The sequence below is a fragment of the Oncorhynchus kisutch genome, linkage group LG1 (assembly GCF_002021735.2).
Source record: "Oncorhynchus kisutch isolate 150728-3 linkage group LG1, Okis_V2, whole genome shotgun sequence".
In the NCBI taxonomy this organism is placed as follows: Eukaryota; Metazoa; Chordata; class Actinopteri; order Salmoniformes; family Salmonidae; genus Oncorhynchus; species Oncorhynchus kisutch.
Genome location: NC_034174.2, coordinates 2,863,842 through 2,883,581, shown reverse-complemented (window position 1 = coordinate 2,883,581; position 19,740 = coordinate 2,863,842). Strand labels below are relative to the sequence as shown.

At 42.9% G+C, this 19,740-nt stretch overlaps 1 protein-coding gene across 3 annotated transcripts in view; it reads right to left on the bottom strand.

The window, feature by feature from the left end:
- The window catches only part of stab1 (stabilin 1), a 177,534-nt gene that overhangs the window by 21,936 nt on the left and 135,858 nt on the right, over positions 1-19,740 (bottom strand). For all 3 annotated transcript variants that reach the window (XM_031837524.1, XM_031836604.1, XM_031837078.1), the window contains exons 57-62: positions 19,458-19,712; positions 17,348-17,455; positions 16,756-16,949; positions 11,791-11,935; positions 871-1,004; positions 211-376 (exon numbers count right to left, since the gene is read on the bottom strand). In XM_031837524.1, the coding sequence (XP_031693384.1) occupies positions 211-376; positions 871-1,004; positions 11,791-11,935; positions 16,756-16,949; positions 17,348-17,455; positions 19,458-19,712 (1,002 nt within the window). The remainder of the gene's footprint in view (positions 1-210; positions 377-870; positions 1,005-11,790; positions 11,936-16,755; positions 16,950-17,347; positions 17,456-19,457; positions 19,713-19,740) is intronic.

The following is a 19,740-nucleotide window of genomic DNA, read 5'->3' as shown; positions in this document are numbered from 1 at the left end:
GTAAGTGGAGCCCAACCCTGGCGGATGGTGTTACCTGACAGTCTGTAAGTGGAGCCCAACCCTGGCTGATGGTGTTACCTGACAGTCTGTAAGTGGAGCCCAACCCTGGCTGATGGTGTTACCTGACAGTCTGTAAGTGGAGCCCAACCCTGGCTGATGGTGTTACCTGACAGTCTGTAAGTGGAGCCCAACCGTGGCTGATGGTGTTACCTGACAGTCTGTAACAGAAGGTGTCGTATTTGCTGCTGGGGTCCACAGGGTCTTTGTATAGCACTATACCAACATGGTTGTCACCACAATTGACCGAGGGAAACCTGGTTGGATAGCCCACTTTCTTCCCTTGTATCCATCCAGCAACACATCGGTGCATTCCCAGCTAGAGAAAGACACAACATAAACTGCAACATCAGCGGTGGAGTGTCAATCAGACAGTTACTGGTTGCATCCCGATTCTCTGCCCTTCTCTTAAAAACTGCACTTGTACACTTCCTGGTCGTCACGGATTTAAAAGCATTGTCTGGAGCCTGGGAGTTTCCACTGACCAGGAGTGTAAAAGTGCACAGGGGGAGAATTGGGACACTACCACTGTAAAACTTCTAAATAGTGAACTATCACTTTCAATCACCGGTATCATGTAGCTGAGAGTTAATGATGTCCTGGTTCAACTTCAAACTACTGCCACTGACCAAGTAGTTGGTAACACTTTAAATCAAGAGTATCATTTTGCTGAGTTAAATGGGCAGTCTGTGATTGGCACATCAATGTATGGACTTTTTAAAGTAATGATATATAGCTTTTGATGAAAAGTGTCAGGGTGACTGCTTTGTTGTTTCGAATCCCAGATTTTCCTTTTAAAGGATGACCTCTGACCTGTTGTGCATCAGCCATCTGAGAGAAGGTGGCGAGCGTAGCCCCCTCAGCTTGACAGGCTAGCTCAGCATCTGTGTAGTTCAGCTGGTACTTCCCTGCACTGGAACGCAGGTGGAACACTCCGGCAGTGTTACCTGACGACACAAAGGAACAAACGGTCTCTTAATAAAGATGGAAATAACTATCACTTTAAAGGTAGAATCTGCTAAATTATGTTGCCATGAGCAGCACCGCAGATCAAATCAAACCAAAGTTTATTTGTCACGTGTCGCTGAATGCAACAGGTGTAGTAGACCTTACAGTGAAATGCTTACTTACAGGCTCTAACCAATAGTGCAAAAAAGGTATTAGGTGAACAATAGGTAGGTAAAGAAATAAATCAACAGTAAAAAGACAGGCTATATACAGTAGAGAGGCTATAAAAGTAGCGAGGCTACATACAGACAGCGGTTAGTCAGGCTGATTGAGGTAGTATTTACATGTAGATATGGTTAAAGTGACTATGCATATATGATGAACAGAGAGTAGCAGAAGCGTATAAAGAGGGGTTTGCGGGTGGTGGGACACAATGCAGATAGCCCGGTTAGACAATGTGCAGGAGCACTGGTTGGTCGGGCCAATTGAGGTAGTATGTACATGAATGTATAGTTACAGTCACTATGCATATATGATAAACAGAGAGTAGCAGTAGCTTAAAAGAGGGGTTGGTGTTATGATGATTAAACACGCAGTCACACAGAGTATCTGCACGTGTGCAGGTGTTAGCGTCACGTTGATACGACGTAGTAACTACTGGACCAAAACTTCAGAGAAGTTTGGCCTCACGCTTCAATGCTCTTAGTTGTTGTTGACATTGAACTACTACTACTGTATTGCATCTATGTCATCTTGCTGAGTCCTCTTCTCCTCCTCTGGTCCTCTTCTCCTTTAATATGTAGAAATAACCTGACACAATTGGGAAGGTCAATCTGACTACCCGTCACCGAAGTGTGCAACTTTTTTTTTTTGTACATAATGTTGCTGATACCGTCTCTTATGGCCGAAAATAACTTCTGGACATCAGGACTCGGATTACTCACCATGGACTGGAAGAACCTTTTTCCTTTAACGAGTCCAACAAGAAGAATATACTGCTCTCCCGGGAACAGACCCAGATCCCGTTATTTGCGTGAAGAAAAGACGGAGGAAAAAAGCACGTAGATCAGGCTTTTGAGAATCCGTAGACGAGCAAGTAACCGCTCGCTGTGATCAATTCTACTTGCTAACAATCATTGGAAAATAAAATGGATGACCTACGTTTACGGTTATACTACCAAAGGGACATTCAGAACTGTAATATCCTATGTTTCACAGAGTCGCGGCTGAACGATGACACGGACGACAATTTTTTAAAATATATTTTACTAGGCAAGTCAGTTCATTTGTTAACAAATTCTTCTTTTCCAATGACGGCCTAGGAACAGTGGGTTAACTGCCTGTTCAGGGGCAGAACGACAGATTTGTACCTTGTCAGCTCGAGGGATTCAAACTTGCAACCATTCGGTTACTAGTCCAACGCTCTAACCACTAGGCTACCCTGCCGCCGCACAATATAGAGCTAGAGGGATTTTCAATGCACCGGCAGAACAGAGAAGCCACTTCTGGTAAGACGAGGGGTGGGTGTGTGTTTTTTTGTCAATAACAGCAAGTGCACAATGTCAAATATTAAAGAAGTCTCGAGGTATTGCTCGCCTGACGTAGAGTACCTTATGATAAGCTGTAGACCACACTATCTACCGAGAGTTTTCATCTAGATTTTTTGGAGCCGTCTATTTACCACCACAGACCGATGCTGGCACCAAGACAACACTCAACCAGCTGTATAAGGCCACTCAACCAGCTATATAAGGTCATAAGCAAAGAATAAAATGCTAATCCAGAAGCAGCGCTCCTAGTGGCCGGGGACTTTACTGCAGGCAAACTTAAATCAGTTTTACCAATTTTTTACCAGCATGTCACGTGCAACCAGAGGAAGAAAAAAACTCTAGACCACCTTTACTCCACACAGAGAGAAGCATACAAAGCTCTCCCTCGCCCTCCATTTGGCAAATCTGACCTTAACGCGATCCTCCTGAATCCTGCTTACAAGCAAAAACTAAAGCAGGAAGTACCAGTGACACGCGCAATACGGAAGTGGTCAGATGGCGCGGATGCTACTCTACAGGAATGTGTTGCTAGCACAGACTGGAATATGTTCCGGGATTCATCCAATGGCATTGAGGAGTACACCACATCAGTCATCAGCTTCATCTATAAGTGCATCGACGACGTCATCCCCCACAGTGACCGTACGTACATATCCCAACCAGAAGCCATGGATTACAGGCAACATCCGCATTGAGCTAAAGGCTAGAGCTGCCGCTTTCAAGGAGTGGGACACTAATCCGGACGCCTATAAGAAATCCTGCTATGCCCTCAGACAAACCATCAAAGCGTCAATACAGGATTAAGATTGAATCCTACACCGGCTCTGACGCTCGTCGGATGTGGCAGGGCTTGAAAACTATTATGGACTACAAAGGGATACCCAGACGAGCTAAATGCCCTTTATGCTCGCTTCGAGGCAAGTAACATTGAAGCATACATGAGAGCACCAGCTGTTCTGGATGACTGTGTGATAACGCTCTCGGTAGCCGATGTGAGCAAGACCTTCAAACAGGTCAACATACACAAAGCCACAGGGCCAGATAGATTACCAGGATGTGTACTCAAAGCATGCGTGGACCAACGGGCAAGTGTCTTCACTGACATTTTCAACCGCTCCCTGACTGAGTCCAATTCGCATACTGCCCCAACAGATCCACAGATGACGAAATCTCAATCGCACTCCACACTGCCCTTTCCCACCTGGACAAAAGGAACACCTATGTGAGAATGCTGTTCATTGACTACAGCTCAGAGTTCAACACCATAGTGCCCACGCAGCTCATCACTAAGCTAAGGACCCTGGGACTAAACACCTCCCTCTGCAACTGGATCCTGGACTTCCTGACGGGCCGCCCCAAGATGCTAAGGATAGGCAACAACACGTCTGCCACACTTATCCTCAACACTGGTGCCCCTCGGGGATGCGTACTCAGTCCCCTCCTGTACTCCCTGTTCACCCACGACTGCGTGGCCAAACACGACTCCAACACCATCATTAAGTTTGCTGACGACACAACAGGGGTAGGTCTGATCACTGACAACGATGAGACATCCTATAGGGAGGAGGTCAGAGAACTGGCAGTGTGGTGCCAGGACAACTTCTCCCTCAACGTGAGCAAGACAAAAAGGCTGATTGTGGACTACAGGAAAAGGGCGGCCGAACTAGCCCCCATTAACATCAACGGGGCTGTAGTGGAGCAAGTTCCTTGGTGTCCACATCACCAACGATCTATCACATACCTTGACAGTCGTGAAGATGGCACGACAAAACCTTTTCCCCCTCAGGAGACTGAAAAGATTTGGCGTGGGTCCCCAGATCGTCAAAAAGTTCTACAGCTGCACCATCGAGAGCATCCTGACCGGTTGCATCACCGCCTGGTATGGCAACTGCTCGGCATCTGACCGTAAGGCGTTACAGACGGTAGTGTGAACGGCCCAGTACATCACTGGAGCCAAGCTTCCTGCCATCCAGGAACTATATAATAGGCGATGACAGAGGAAAGCCCATTAAATTGTCAGATACTCCAGTCACCCAAGTCATAGACTGTTCTCTCTGCCACCGCACGGCAAGCGGTACCGGAGCATTGTAGTGCCATTCATCTGCCACCATCACCTCATGTTTCAGCATGACAATGCATGTATCATTCAGGATAATGCATGATAGTGTCTGTCTGTCTCTGTCTGTGTGTGTGTAAAAAATGTATGTAGTACAGTACCAGTCAAAAGTTTGGATACATCTACTCAATCAAGGGGTTTTCTATTTTTTTAAAATTGTTTTATACATTGTACAATACTAGTGAAAACATCAAAACTATTAAATAACTCATATGGAATCATGTAATAACCAAAAAAAGTGTTAAACAAATCAAAATATTTTTTAGATTCTTCAAAGTAGCTTTGCATTCTTTCAACCAGCATCACCTGGAATGTTTTTCCAACAGTCTTGAATGAGTTCGCACATATGCTTTTTATTCACTCTGTGGTCCAACTCATCCCAAAACATCTCAATTGGGTTGAGGTCGGGTGATTGTGGAGGCCAGGTCATCTGATGCAGCACTCCATCACTCTCCTTCTTGGTCATATAGCCCTTACCGAGCCTGGAGGTGTGTTGGGTCATTGTTCTGTTGAAAAACAAATGATAGTCCCACTAAGCGCAAACCAGATGGGATGGTGTATCGCTGCAGAATGCTGTGGTAGCCATGTTGGTTAAGTGTGCCTTGAATTCTAAATAAATCACTGACCGTGTCACCTGCAAAGCACCTCCACACAATCACACCACCTCCTCCATGCTTCACAGTGGGAACCACACATGCAGAGATCATCAGTTGACCTACTCTGCGTCTCACAAAGGCATGGCGGTTGGAACCAAAAATCTCACATTTGGACTCATCAGACCAAAGGACTGATTTCCACCGGTCTAATGTCCATTGCTTGTGTTTCTTGTTCAAGCAAGTCTCTTATTTTTATTGGTATCCTTTTAGTAGTGGTTTCTTGCAGCAATTTTTTATTTTTATTTTTTTTTATTTCACCTTTATTTAACCAGGTAGGCTAGTTGAGAACAAGTTCTCATTTGCAACTGCGACCTGGCCAAGATAAAGCATAGCAGTGTGAGCATACAACAAAGAGTTACACATGGAGTAAACAATTAACAAGTCAATAACACAGTAGAAAACGAAGGGGGGGTCTATATACAATGTGTGCAAAAGGCATGAGGAGGTAGGCAAATAATTACAATTTTGCAGATTAACACTGGAGTGATAAAAGATCAGATGGTCATGTACAGGTAGAGATATTGGTGTGCAGAAGAGCAGAAAAGTAAATAAATAGAAACAGTACGGGGATGAGGTAGGTGAAAAGGGTGGGCTATTTACCAATAGACTATGTACAGCTGCAGCGATCGGTTAGCTGCTCAGATAGCTGATGTTTGAAGTTGGTGAGGGAGATAAAAGTCTCCAACTTCAGCGATTTTTGCAATTCGTTCCAGTCACAGGCAGCAGAGTACTGGAACGAAAGGCGGCCAAATGAGGTGTTGGCTTTAGGGATGATCAGTGAGATACACCTGCTGGAGCGCGTGCTACGGATGGGTGTTGCCATCGTGACCAGTGAGCTGAGATAAGGCGGAGCTTTACCTAGCATAGACTTGTAGATGACCTGGAGCCAGTGGGTCTGGCGACGAATATGTAGCGAGGGCCAGCCGACTATAGCATACAAGTCGCAGTGGTGGGTAGTATAAGGTGCTTTAGTGACAAAACGGATGGCACTGTGATAGACTGCATCCAGTTTGCTGAGTAGAGTGTTGGAAGCCATTTTGTAGATGACATCGCCGAAGTCGAGGATCGGTAGGATAGTCAGTTTTACTAGGGTAAGCTTGGCGGCTTGAGTGAAGGAGGCTTTGTTGCGGAATAGAAAGCCGACTCTTGATTTGATTTTCGATTGGAGATGTTTGATATGAGTCTGGAAGGAGAGTTTGCAGTCTAGCCAGACACCTAGGTACTTATAGACGTCCACATATTCTAGGTCGGAACCATCCAGGGTGGTGATGCTAGTCGGGCATGCAGGTGCAGGCAGCGACCGGTTGAAAAGCATGCATTTGGTTTTACTAGCGTTTAAGAGCAGTTGGAGGCCACGGAAGGAGTGTTGTATGGCATTGAAGCTTGTTTGGAGGTTAGATAGCACAGTGTCCAAAGACGGGCCGAAAGTATATAGAATGGTGTCGTCTGCGTAGAGGTGGATCAGGGAATCGCCCGCAGCAAGAGCAACATCATTGATATACACAGAGAAAAGAGTCGGCCCGAGAATTGAACCCTGTGGCACCCCCATAGAGACTGCCAGAGGACCGGACAGCATGCCCTCCGATTTGACACACTGAACTCTGTCTGCAAAGTAATTGGTGAACCAGGCAAGGCAGTCATCCGAAAAACCGAGGCTACTGAGTCTGCCGATAAGAATATGGTGATTGACAGAGTCGAAAGCCTTGGCGAGGTCGATGAAGACGGCTGCACAGTACTGTCTTTTATCGATGGCGGTTATGATGTCGTTTAGTACCTTGAGTGTGGCTGAGGTGCACCCATGACCGGCTCGGAAACCAGATTGCACAGCGGAGAAGGTACGGTGGGATTCGAGATGGTCAGTGACTTGTTTGTTGACTTGGCTTTCGAAGACCTTAGATAGGCAGGGCAGGATGGATATAGGTCTGTAACAGTTTGGGTCCAGGGTGTCTCCCCCTTTGAAGAGGGGGATGACTGCGGCAGCTTTCCAATCCTTGGGGATCTCAGACGAGATGAAAGAGAGGTTGAACAGGCTGGTAATAGGGGTTGCGACAATGGTGGCAGATAGTTTCAGAAATAGAGGGTCCAGATTGTCAAGCCCAGCTGATTTGTACGGGTCCAGGTTTTGCAGCTCTTTCAGAACATCTGCTATCTGGATTTGGGTAAAGGAGAACCTGGAGAGGCTTGGGCGAGGAGCTGCGGGGGGGGCGGAGCTGTTGGCCGAGGTTGAAGTAGCCAGGCGGAAGGCATGGCCAGCCGTTGAGAAATGCTTATTGAAGTTTTCGATAATCATGGATTTATCAGTGGTGACCGTGTTACCTAGCCTCAGTGCAGTGGGCAGCTGGGAGGAGGTGCTCTTGTTCTCCATGGACTTCACAGTGTCCCAGAACTTTTTGGAGTTGGAGCTACAGGATGCAAACTTCTGCCTGAAGAAGCTGGCCTTAGCTTTCCTGACTGACTGCGTGTATTGGTTCCGGACTTCCCTGAACAGTTGCATATCACGGGGACTATTCGATGCTATTGCAGTCCGCCACAGGATGTTTTTGTGCTGGTCGAGGGCAGTCAGGTCTGGGGTGAACCAAGGGCTGTATCTGTTCTTAGTTCTGCATTTTTTGAACGGAGCATGCTTATCTAAAATGGTGAGGAAGTTACTTTTAAAGAATGACCAGGCATCCTCAACTGACGGGATGAGGTCAATGTCCTTCCAGGATACCCGGGCCAGGTCGATTAGAAAGGCCTGCTCACAGAAGTGTTTTAGGGAGCGTTTGACAGTGATGAGGGGTGGTCGTTTGACTGCGGCTCCGTAGCGGATACAGGCAATGAGGCAGTGATCGCTGAGATCCTGGTTGAAGACAGCGGAGGTGTATTTGGAGGGCCAGTTGGTCAGGATGACGTCTATGAGGGTGCCCTTGTTTACAGAGTTAGGGTTGTACCTGGTGGGTTCCTTGATGATTTGTGTGAGATTGAGGGCATCTAGCTTAGATTGTAGGACTGGCGGGGTGTTAAGCATATCCCAGTTTAGGTCACCTAACAGAACAAACTCTGAAGCTAGATGGGGGGCGATCAATTCACAAATGGTGTCCAGGGCACAGCTGGGAGCTGAGGGGGGTCGGTAGCAGGCGGCAACCGTGAGAGACTTATTTCTGGAGAGAGTAATTTTCAAAATTAGTAGTTCGAACTGTTTGGGTATGGACCTGGAAAGTATGACATTACTTTGCAGGCCATCTCTGCAGTAAACTGCAACTCCTCCCCCTTTGGCAGTTCTATCTTGACGGAAGATGTTATAGTTGGGTATGGAAATCTCTGAGTTTTTGGTGGCCTTCCTGAGCCAGGATTCAGACACAGCAAGGACATCAGGGTTAGCAGAGTGTGCTAAAGCAGTGAGTAAGACAAACTTAGGGAGGAGGCTTCTGATGTTGACATGCATGAAACCAAGGCTTTTTCGAACACAGAAGTCAACAAATGAGGGTGCCTGGGGACATGCAGGGCCATGAAGGCCTGATTCACACAGTCTCCTTTGAACAGTTGATGTTGAGATGTGTCTGTTACTTGAATTCTGAAGCATTTATTTGGGCTGCAATTTCTGAGGCTGGTAACTCTAATGAACTTATCCTCTGCAGCAGAGGTAACTCTGGGTCTTCCTTTCCTGTGGTAGTCCTCATGGGAGCCAGTTTCATCATAACACTTGATGGTTTTTGCGACTACTCTTGAAGAAACTTTCAAAGTTCTTCACGTTTTCCGGATTGACTGACCTTCATGTCTTAAAGTAATGATGTACTGTCGTTTTTCTGTGCTTATTTGAGCTGTTCTTTCCATGATATGGACTTAGCCCTAATTGCTAAAAGACCATCTTCTGTATGCCACCCCTACTTTGTCACAACACAACTGATTGGCTCAAATGCATTAAGAAGGAAAGAAATTCCACAAATTAACTTTTAAAAAGGCACACCTGTTAATTGAAATGCATTCCCGGTGACTACCCCATGAAGCTGGTTGAGAGATTACCAAGAGTGTGCAAAGCTGTTATCAAGGCAAAGGGTGGCTACTTTGAAGAATCTCAAATTTAAAATCAAAAATATTTATATTTAACACTTTTGGTTACTACATGATTCCATATGTGTTATTTCATAGATGTGATGTATTCACTATTATTGTACAATGTATAAAATTGTAAAAAATAAAGAAAAATGCTTGAATGAGTAGGTGTGTCCAAACTTGTACTGTGTGTGTGTGTGTGTATACAGTTGAAGTCGGAAGTTTACATACACATTTAAACTACATACATTTAAACTCCTTTTTTCACAATTCCTGACATTTAATCCTAGCAAAAACTCCCTGTTTTAGGTCAGTTATGATCACCACTTTATTTTAAGAATGTGAAATGTCAGAATAATAGTATAGAGAATGATTTATTTCAGCTTTGATTTATTTCATCACATTCCCAGTGGGTCAGAAGTTTACATACACTCAATTAGTATTTGGTAGCATTGCCTTTAAATTGTTTAACTTGGGTCAAACATTTTGGGTAGCCTTCCACAAGCTTCCCACAATAATTTGGGTGAATTTTGGCCCATTCCTCCTGACAGAGCTGGTGTAACTGAGTCATGTTTGTAGGCCTCCTTGCTCGCACACGCTTTTTCAGTTCTGCCCACAAATTTTCTATGGGATTGAGGTCAGGGCTTTGTGATGGCCACTCCAATACCTTGACTCTGTTGTCCTTAAGCCATTTTGCCACAACTTTGGAAGTGTGCTTGGGGTCATTGTCCATTTGGAAGACCCATTTGCGACCAAGCTTTAACTTCCTGACTGATGTCTTGAGATGTTGCTTCAATATATCCACATAATTTCCAACCTCATGTCGCCATCTATTTTGTGAAGTGCACCAGTCCCTCCTGCAGATAAGCACCCCCACAACCTGATGCTGCCACCCCCGTGCTTCACGGTTGGGATGGTGTTCTCCGGCTTGCAAGCCTCCCTCTTTTTCCTCCTAACATAACGATGGTCAATATGGCCAAACAGTTCTATTATTGTTTCATCAGACCAGAGGACATTTCTCCAAAAAGTACGATCTTTGTCCCCATGTGCAGTTTCAAACCGTAGTCTGGCTTTTTTATGGCGGTTTTGGAGCAGTGGCTTCTTCCTTGCTGAGCGGCCTTTCAGGTAATGTCGATATAGGACTCGTTTTACTGTGTATATAGATACTTTTGTACCTGTTTCCTCCAGCATCTTCTCAATGTCCTTTGCTGATGTTCTGGGATTGATTTGCACTTTTTGCACCAAAGTATGTTCATCTCTAGGAGACAGAAAGCGTCCCCTTCCTGAGTGTTATGACGGCTGCATGGTCCCATGGTGTTTATACTTTCGTACTATTGTTTGTACAGATGTGATACCTTCAGGCATTTGGAAATTGTTCCCAAGGATGAACCAGACTTGTGGAGGTCTACAATTGTCTTCTGAGGTCTTGGCTGATTTCTTTTGATTTTCCCATGATGTCAAGCAAAGAGGCACTAAGTTTGGAAGGTAGTCCTTGAAATACATCCACAGGTACACCTCCAATTGACTAAAATGAGGTCAATTAGCTAATCAGAAGCTTCTAACGCCATGACATAATTTTCTGGAATGTTCCAAGCTGTTTGAAGGCCCAGTCAACTTAGTGTCTGTAAACTTCTGACCCACTGGAATTGTGATACAGTGAAATATAAGTGAAATAATCTGTCTGTAAACAATTGTTGGAAAAATGACTTGTGTCATGCACAAAGTAGATGTCCTAACCGACTTGCCAAAACTATAGTTTGTTACCAAGACATTTGTGGAGTGGTTGAAAAACAAGTTTTAGTGACTCCAACCTAAGTGTATGTAAACTTCCGACTTCAACTGTATATACACTATATAAGTATGTGGACACCTGCTTGTCCAACATCTCATTCCATCATGGAGATGGTCATGTACTCCACTCTTCTGGGAAGGCTTTCCACTAGATGTTGGAACATTGCTGCGGGGACTTGCTTCCATTTAGCCACGAGCATTAGTGAGGTCGGGCACTGATGTTGGGCGATTAGGCCTGGCTCGCATTCGGCTTGAGGTCAGGTCTCTGTGCAGGTCAGTCAAGTTTTTCCACTCGGGTCTCAACAAACCATTTCTGTATGGACCTTGCTTTGTGCACAATGGCATTGTCCTGCTGAAACAAGAAAGGGCCGTCCCCAAACTGTTGCCACAAAGTTGGAAGCACAGAATCCTCTTGAATGTCATCGTATGCTGTAGTGTTAAAAGATTTCCCTTCACTGGAACTAAGGGGCCTAGCCCGAACCATGAAAAACAGGTCTTAGGTCAGTTCTTAGTGTGGTAGTGCAGGTCTTAGGTCAGTTCTTAGTGTGGTAGTGCAGGTCTTAGGTCAGTTCTTACTGTGGTAGTGCAGGTCTTAGGTCAGTTCTTACTGTGGTAGTGCAGGTCTTAGGTCAGTTCTTACTGTGGTAGTGCAGGTCCTTGCACGTGGCCTGGGGGTGACATCCTCCGTTCTCCTCCAGACAGCGGTCGACGGGTGGAACCACCTTCTCCAGACACTGGAGCCCGTTCCCCACGTACCCATCAAGACACTCGCACTGACGCTCATTCTGATGGAATAAAACACATCAGGATATTACTAAAAACAAGGATAACTAGATCTCAAAATGTACCGGAGGAGACCAACCTTGGACTTTCGCCTCCAACGCATTTTGAGAAAGAAGTGAGGGGATAGGACGCAAGGAATCAGGTGTTAGGGGTTTTATGAGCAGCAGCTACTCTTCCTGGGGTCCACACACAACATGACATAATACAGAACGTTAATAGACAAGAACAGCTCAAGGACAGAACTACATATACATTTAAAAGCATCTCACATAACATTACAGTATCAATACATACACACACAATCTCTAGGTCAAACAGGGGAGAGGCGTTGTGCCGTGAGGTGTTGCTTTATCTGTTTTTTGAAACCAGGTTTGCTGTTTATTTGAGCAATATGATGGGATTATTCATGTAATAATAGCTCTTTATAATACTGTACGCTTTCTTGAATTTATTCTGGATTTGGGGACTATGAAAAGACCCCTGGTGGCATGTCTGATGGGGTGAGTGTGTGTGTCAGAGCTGTGAGTAAGTTGACTATGCAAATAATTTTGAATTTCCAACACATTAAATGTTCTTATAAAGACAAGAAGTGTCACAGTCGGTCTTTCTTCAACTCTTAGCCAATGAGAGACTGGTATGCATAATATTTATATTAGTCCTCTGATTACAATGAAGAGCAAGACGTGGCGCTCTGTTCTGGGCCAGCTGCAGTCTTTCTTAGCAGAACTTGACCATATGACTGGACAATAATCAAGATAAGATTTCAAATCTCAATGAGCCCTTCCTGGTTAAATAAAGGTTAAAGAAAATTTAAAAAATGTTTTGACCGTGACAGTTTACAATCTAAGATATCACCAAGTAATTTAGTTTCCTCAACTTGTTCAACAGCCACACCATTCATTACCAGATTCAGCGGAGGGCTAGAGCTTAGGGAATGATTTGTATCACATACAATGCTCTTAGTTTTTTCTCAACAGGTTATGGTCAATAATATCAAAGGCTGCACTGAAATCTAACAGTACAGCTCCCACAATCTTCTTATTATCAATTTCCTTCAACCAATCATCAGTCGTTTGTGTCAGTGCAGTACATGCTGAGTGCCCTTCTCTATAAGCATGCTGAAAGTGTCAATCTGTTTACAGAGAAATAGCATTGTATTTGGTCAAACACATTTCTTTCCAACAGTTTCCTAAGAGCTGGCAGCAAGCTGATAGGTCTGCTGTTAGAACCAGTAAAGGCCGCTTTATCACTTTTGGGTATCGGAATGGCTTTGGCTTCCCTCCAGGTCTGAGGACAAACACTTTCCTCTAGGCTCAGATTAAAGATATGACAGATATTAGTGGCTATAGAGTCAGCTACCATCCTCAGTAGCTTTCCATCTAATTTGTCAAAGCCAGGTTTGTCATTATTGCTCGATAACAAAAATTTCTCCACCTCTCCCACTAACTTTACAAAATTCAAACTTTTTTTATGCACGATGGCTCACTGTTCGTGTGTGGCATTTCCTGCCTACATTTTCCCGCTTTGCCAATGAAGTAATCAATCAAATAATTGGAAACATTAAATGGTTTTGTGATGAATAAGACATCTGATTGGATGAAAGATGGAGTTGAATTTGTCTTTCTACAAGATGGTGCCGACAGACATGGCAGCTCTGCTTTCAGCTCCTAAGCAACTTTGAAAGTATTTTTTTTGTGTGTTATTTCTTACATTATTAGCCCAGAAAGTTGTTTGTGTTTTTACATACAGCCGGAAACCTGCAACCACAACACTTCAATAACACTTGACATGAGATCTTATCTAAGCATTACAGGGATATGGCTCTGAATATATACAGCAACACCTCCCCCATAAGCATTCCTGTCTCTTCTGTAGATGTTATATCCTTGTATTGCTGCTGCTGTATCATCAAATGAATTATCTAAGTGAGTCTCAGAAATGGCTAATATATAAATGTTATCTGATGTTAACAAGTTATTGATTTCATGAACCTTATTTCTAAGACTACATATATTAATATGGGCTATTTTCAGTCATTTCCTGGGTAGCTGATCAGAGACACATGGAAAAGAGAAAACGAAGCAAGAGAAAATATATACATTCAGCAGTCCATTAATTAGTTGGTGTGTGCTGTGGGGTTGAAGCTACAAACCCATAGACTTGGCTCTCTCATCCCTTCCAGGAGGGAGGGTGGACAATGAGTCTGTCGTAGGGGATGTACACAATTTCCCCACGCGCTCTGGCAGCTTTCATGGCTGGGATCAGTTCTTTCCTCTTCTGGCACACAGCTTCAGGATAGTCCTCGTTGAGGAAGATAAATGTTCCTCTCAAGATCTTGCTCTTTCCAGACCAACTACCTTGTCCTTGAACATCAGACATCTGATCACTGTCGGCCTGGGCCTGTCACCCGGGCCGGTGGTGGGTTTTCCAATCCTGTGGGTGCGCTCTACCTCAATCTTCCTGTGGTCCATCTTCAATTTCTTAGTTCATTTTCCTCACTTTGTCCTCAGACTCCGTCAAGGTCTCGTGGAGATTCTGAAATTTCATCCATAACCGAATTGTTCCGTCTTGATTATCCCTGGAGATAATCTGATTCCTCAGTCATTGTTATAATGGATTCACACACAGAACTGATGACCTCTCTCAATGACTTACAGATTACTGTCATCTTGCCGTTCTCCTATTTCACCTCACCGAGCTGAACCTGGGAGAACTGCAAACTGTTCTTCAGGTACTGGACCTCTCTGGTCAGGTCGTCCATTCTTTTATTAGTTGACTCCACCAGTAATTGGACAAAACATTTGTATTTATTTTCTTGTTGTAACAACTTTTAGAACTATTTTATTTGTTTAGAAGAACTGTGATAGAAAGACACCACTGTCCTCAACGGTACTCCTGGGTTATACAGGTCATACTGTTACTCCTCTCAGTTCCAGACAGGACAGGTTATACTGTTACTCCTCTCAGTTCCAGACAGGACAGGTTATACTGTTACTCCTCTCAGTTCCAGACAGAACAGGTTATACTGTCACTCCTCTCAGTTCCAGACAGGACAGGTTATACTGTTACTCCTCTCAGTTCCAGACAGGACAGCTTATGCTGTTACTCGTCTCAGTTCCAGACAGGACAGGTCATGCTGTTACTCCTCTCAGTTCCAGACAGGACAGGTTACTCCTCTCAGTTCCAGACAGGACAGGTTACTCCTCTCAGTTCCAGACAGGACAGGTTACTCCTCTCAGTTCCAGACAGGACAGGTTACTCCTCTCAGTTCCAGACAGGACAGGTTACTCCTCTCAGTTCCAGACAGGACAGGTTACTCCTCTCAGTTCCAGACAGGACAGGTTACTCTTCTCAGTTCCAGACAGGACAGGTTATACTGTTACTCCTCTCAGTTCCAGACAGGACAGGTTATACAGTTACTCCTCTCAGTTCCAGACAGGACAGGTTATACTGTTACTCCTCTCAGTTCCAGACAGGACAGGTTATACTGTTACTCCTCTCAGTTCCAGACAGGACAGGTTATACTGTTACTCCTCTCAGTTCCAGACAGGACAGGTTATGCTGTTACTCCTCTCAGTTTCAGACAGGACAGGTTATACTGTTACTCCTCTCAGTTCCAGACAGGACAGGTTATACTGTTACTCCTCTCACTTCCAGACAGGACAGGTTATACTGTTACTCCTCTCAGTTCCAGACAGGTTACACTGTTACTCCTCTCAGTTCCAGACAGGACAGGTTATACTGTTACTCCTCTCACTTCCAGACAGGACAGGTTATACTGTTACTCCTCTCAGTTCCAGACAGGTTACACTGTTACTCCTCTCAGTTCCAGACAGGACAGGTTATACTGTTACTCCTCTCAGTTCCAGACAGGACAGGTTATACTGTTACTCCTCTCAGTTCCAGACAGGACAGGTTATACTGTTACTCCTCTCAGTTCCAGACAGGACAGGTTATACTGTTACTCCTCTTAGTTCCAGACAGGACAGGTTATACTGTTACTCCTCTCAGTTCCAGACAGGACAGGTTATACTGTTACTCCTCTCAGTTCCAGACAGGTTACACTGTTACTCCTCTCAGTTCCAGACAGGACAGGTTATACTGTTACTCCTCTCAGTTCCAGACAGGACAGGTTATACTGTTACTCCTCTCAGTTCCAGACAGGTTACACTGTTACTCCTCTCAGTTCCAGACAGGACAGGTTATACTGTTACTCCTCTCAGTTCCAGACAGGACAGGTTATACTGTTACTCCTCTCAGTTCCAGACAGGACAGGTTATACTGTTACTCCTCTCAGTTCCAGACAGGACAGGTTATACTGTTACTCCTCTTAGTTCCAGACAGGACAGGTTATACTGTTACTCCTCTCAGTTCCAGACAGGACAGGTTATACTGTTACTCCTCTCAGTTCCAGACAGAGCATGTCAGAGGGAAGATGGAAGCAGCAACAAACAGCATGGATCTAGACACAATGGCTAACCGTGTCGCGGGCTGCGTTCAAGCCCTTAATGAAACCCTTCTAGCTTGATAGGCAACTAGCTAGCAGCTAGGCTAGCTTCTACTCCTAACAGCCCCACAGACCTGGCCTTGGCCGTCAGGATCACTGGACCGATAGTAGCAGTCCCAGCAACTGATGCCAACCACGTCGCAGGATCCAAACGGTAGCTAGCTACTAACCAAACTTTTTCACTTGAACACTTTTTCAGAGACTTTCATAACTTTACAAAATAACAAACCGAGCGCTCCCTCGTTCTGCATTCAACAGGAAGGAAAGACAATTGAGAAAGCGCCAGAAAAACATGAATATGAAGCCACCACTCACAGGCCCTGTGAACAGGCAAGTAGCGAAGTCACTGCATCCTCCGTTGGTCTCTGTGACACACCTGTTGATAGGTGAGCAGACAGAGCCGTCACCCTCGTAGCCAGACAGACATGTACAGTTGACCTGCAGGTCTGTCTGGAGACAGGCTGCATGCTGGTGGCAGCCCCCGTTGTACTCCGCACACAGATCAGGAGCTGGAGGAGACACAGAGAATAATATAACAGACCAGGAGCTGGAGGAGATTTCTCAAATGGCACCCTATTACCTAATTAGTGCACACAGTTTCCGTAGTGACTAACAAACTACATTGGGTCTTCATCTAAAATATCACCCTGTTCCCTATATTGTGCACTACTCAAAATAAGTGCACAATATCGGAAATAGGGTACCATTTGGGACGCATCCCAAGACTCGCTAAATGTTTAGGGCCAAAGAGTTTTCCCTGGTCAGGTCACATGGTCTGGAAAAACTCTGGGCCCCTACTCATGACGCACCACCCCAAGAGTGTGGATTTAGAATGAATACTTTGGGTTAATCTATTAGCTAACTGGATTGTGGGTAATACATGAGTTAAATAATGATTCCAACCCACCGGTGCAGTTCAAGCCGTCCCCCACATACTGTGACTGACAGAGACAGATGTTGTCGGCCTGACACACAGCGTTGCTATGGCACTCTGGAGAACACACCAGCTTCTTCTCTGATTGGACACAACAGTAGACAAAGTTATCACACACGGGCCCACACATACAATACAACTTTATGTCCATAGCTACTTTGTTATTATTATAGTTTGTTATTGTTATTATAGTTGTTATTATAGTTGTTATTATTATTATAGTTGTTGTTATTATAGTTGTTATTATTATTATAGTTGTTATTATAGTTGTTATTATTATTATAGTTGTTATTATTATTATAGTTGTTATTATTATTATAGTTGTTATTATAGTTGTTATTATTATTATAGTTGTTATTATTATTATAGTTGTTATTATTATAGTTTGTTATTGTTATTATAGTTGTTATTATAGTTGTTATTATTATTATAGTTGTTATTATTATTATAGTTGTTATTATTATTATAGTTATTATTATAGTTTGTTATTGTTATTATAGTTGTTGTTATTATAGTTGTTATTATTATTATAGTTGTTATTATTATTATAGTTGTTATTATTATAGTTTGTTATTGTTATTATAGTTGTTGTTATTATAGTTGTTATTATTATTATAGTTATTATTACTATTATAGTTATTATTATGTATTATTATAGTTATTATGTATTATTATTGTTATTATTACTATTATAGTTATTATTATGTATTATTATAGTTATTATGTATTATTATAGTTATTATTACTATTATAGTTATAATATATTATAGTTATTATTACTGTTATAGTTATTATATATATATATATATATTAGTCTAGGTAATATTATTATAATAATATACGTATTATTATGTACTATCATAGTTCAAATCAAATCAAATCAAATGTATTTACATAGCCCTTTGTACATATAGCCCTTCATAGTTATTATATGTGTTATAGTTATTATTATTGTTATTATTTATTGTTATTATCATTGTTATTATTATTGTTATTATTTATTGTTATTATTTATTGTTATTATTAATTGTCATTATTATTGTTATTATTTATTGTTATTATTATTGTTATTATTATTGTTATTATTTATTGTTATTATTATTGTTATTATTTATTGTTATTATTTATTGTTATTATTATTGTTATTATTTATTGTTATTATTATTGTTAATATTATTGTTATTATTATTGTTATTATTTATTGTTATTATTATTGCTATTATTTATTGTTATTATTATTGTTATTATTTATTGTTATTATTATTCTATGTATTATATAGTTATTGTTGGTATTATATTTGTTGTGATGACATATTATTATGGTTATTATTATTATTATAGTTGTTTTTATGCATGTTTATAGTTATTATTTTTGTAGTTATTATTGTAATGATTGTTATTATTATCATTTATAATATTATTGTTGTTGTTAATATTATAGTTATAATATTCTTTATGGATACAAAGAAATGTCTTCTTCTCTCTTAACCCCCCACCACATGACACATCACACAGACACATCACAGAGTTGACAGCAGCACAGGGTGAAGCTGCAATGCCCCTGGATGGAGAACATGGTGAAGGGTTAAGGACCTTGCTCAAGCACCCAACGGTAGGGGATAGTTGTTAGAATATGAACTTAATAGCCCTCCAGTTACCAGATCAATTCCCCCCCCCTTTTTTTCAGCACCTGGCCTGGGATTTGAACAGGGGATCGTTCAGCTACAGGTTCAACTCCTTAGCCGCTGGGCTACCTACCAACGATATACTGCTACACGCACACAAAGCATGAAGGTAGTATTTAAGATAATATTATGGATTTATTGTCTGTTTGTGGCATTGTGTAAATGGCATAACACATTACCATGTAATAGTTCAAAAATATATCCCCAAAGGTGCTTCAGCCCAGCTTGAAGAAAAAGGGAATCAGGTACTTGACGGAGGGACTTGAACATCCCCAAAACATTCCTTCCACCCAGTACAGGTCTGGATCGTCACCCATTGAAGTATCATGGATAAGGAATGTTTTTTTAATGTAATGTAATGTAAAGTGTAGTTTCATAAAAGCTGAATCAATGTTCACCTATTTTAAGGTGGCAGCGGTCTCCAGTCCAGCCCTCAGTACAGGAGCAGCTCCCATCTCCCTCCATCCCCTCCTCACACTGGCCCTGATTTGTGCAGTTACACGCTGTACAATTGGTTCCATAGTGTTTAAGTTCACACAGATCACAGGCTATTCCTTTGAAGCCATCGTGGCACCGGCAGCGTCCAGACCCCAGACGGCCATCATCACAGTCCCCGTGATCTCCACAGGGAGACTCCAACCCACCAGAACATACTGAAACACATTAGTAGTGGAAAAGGGT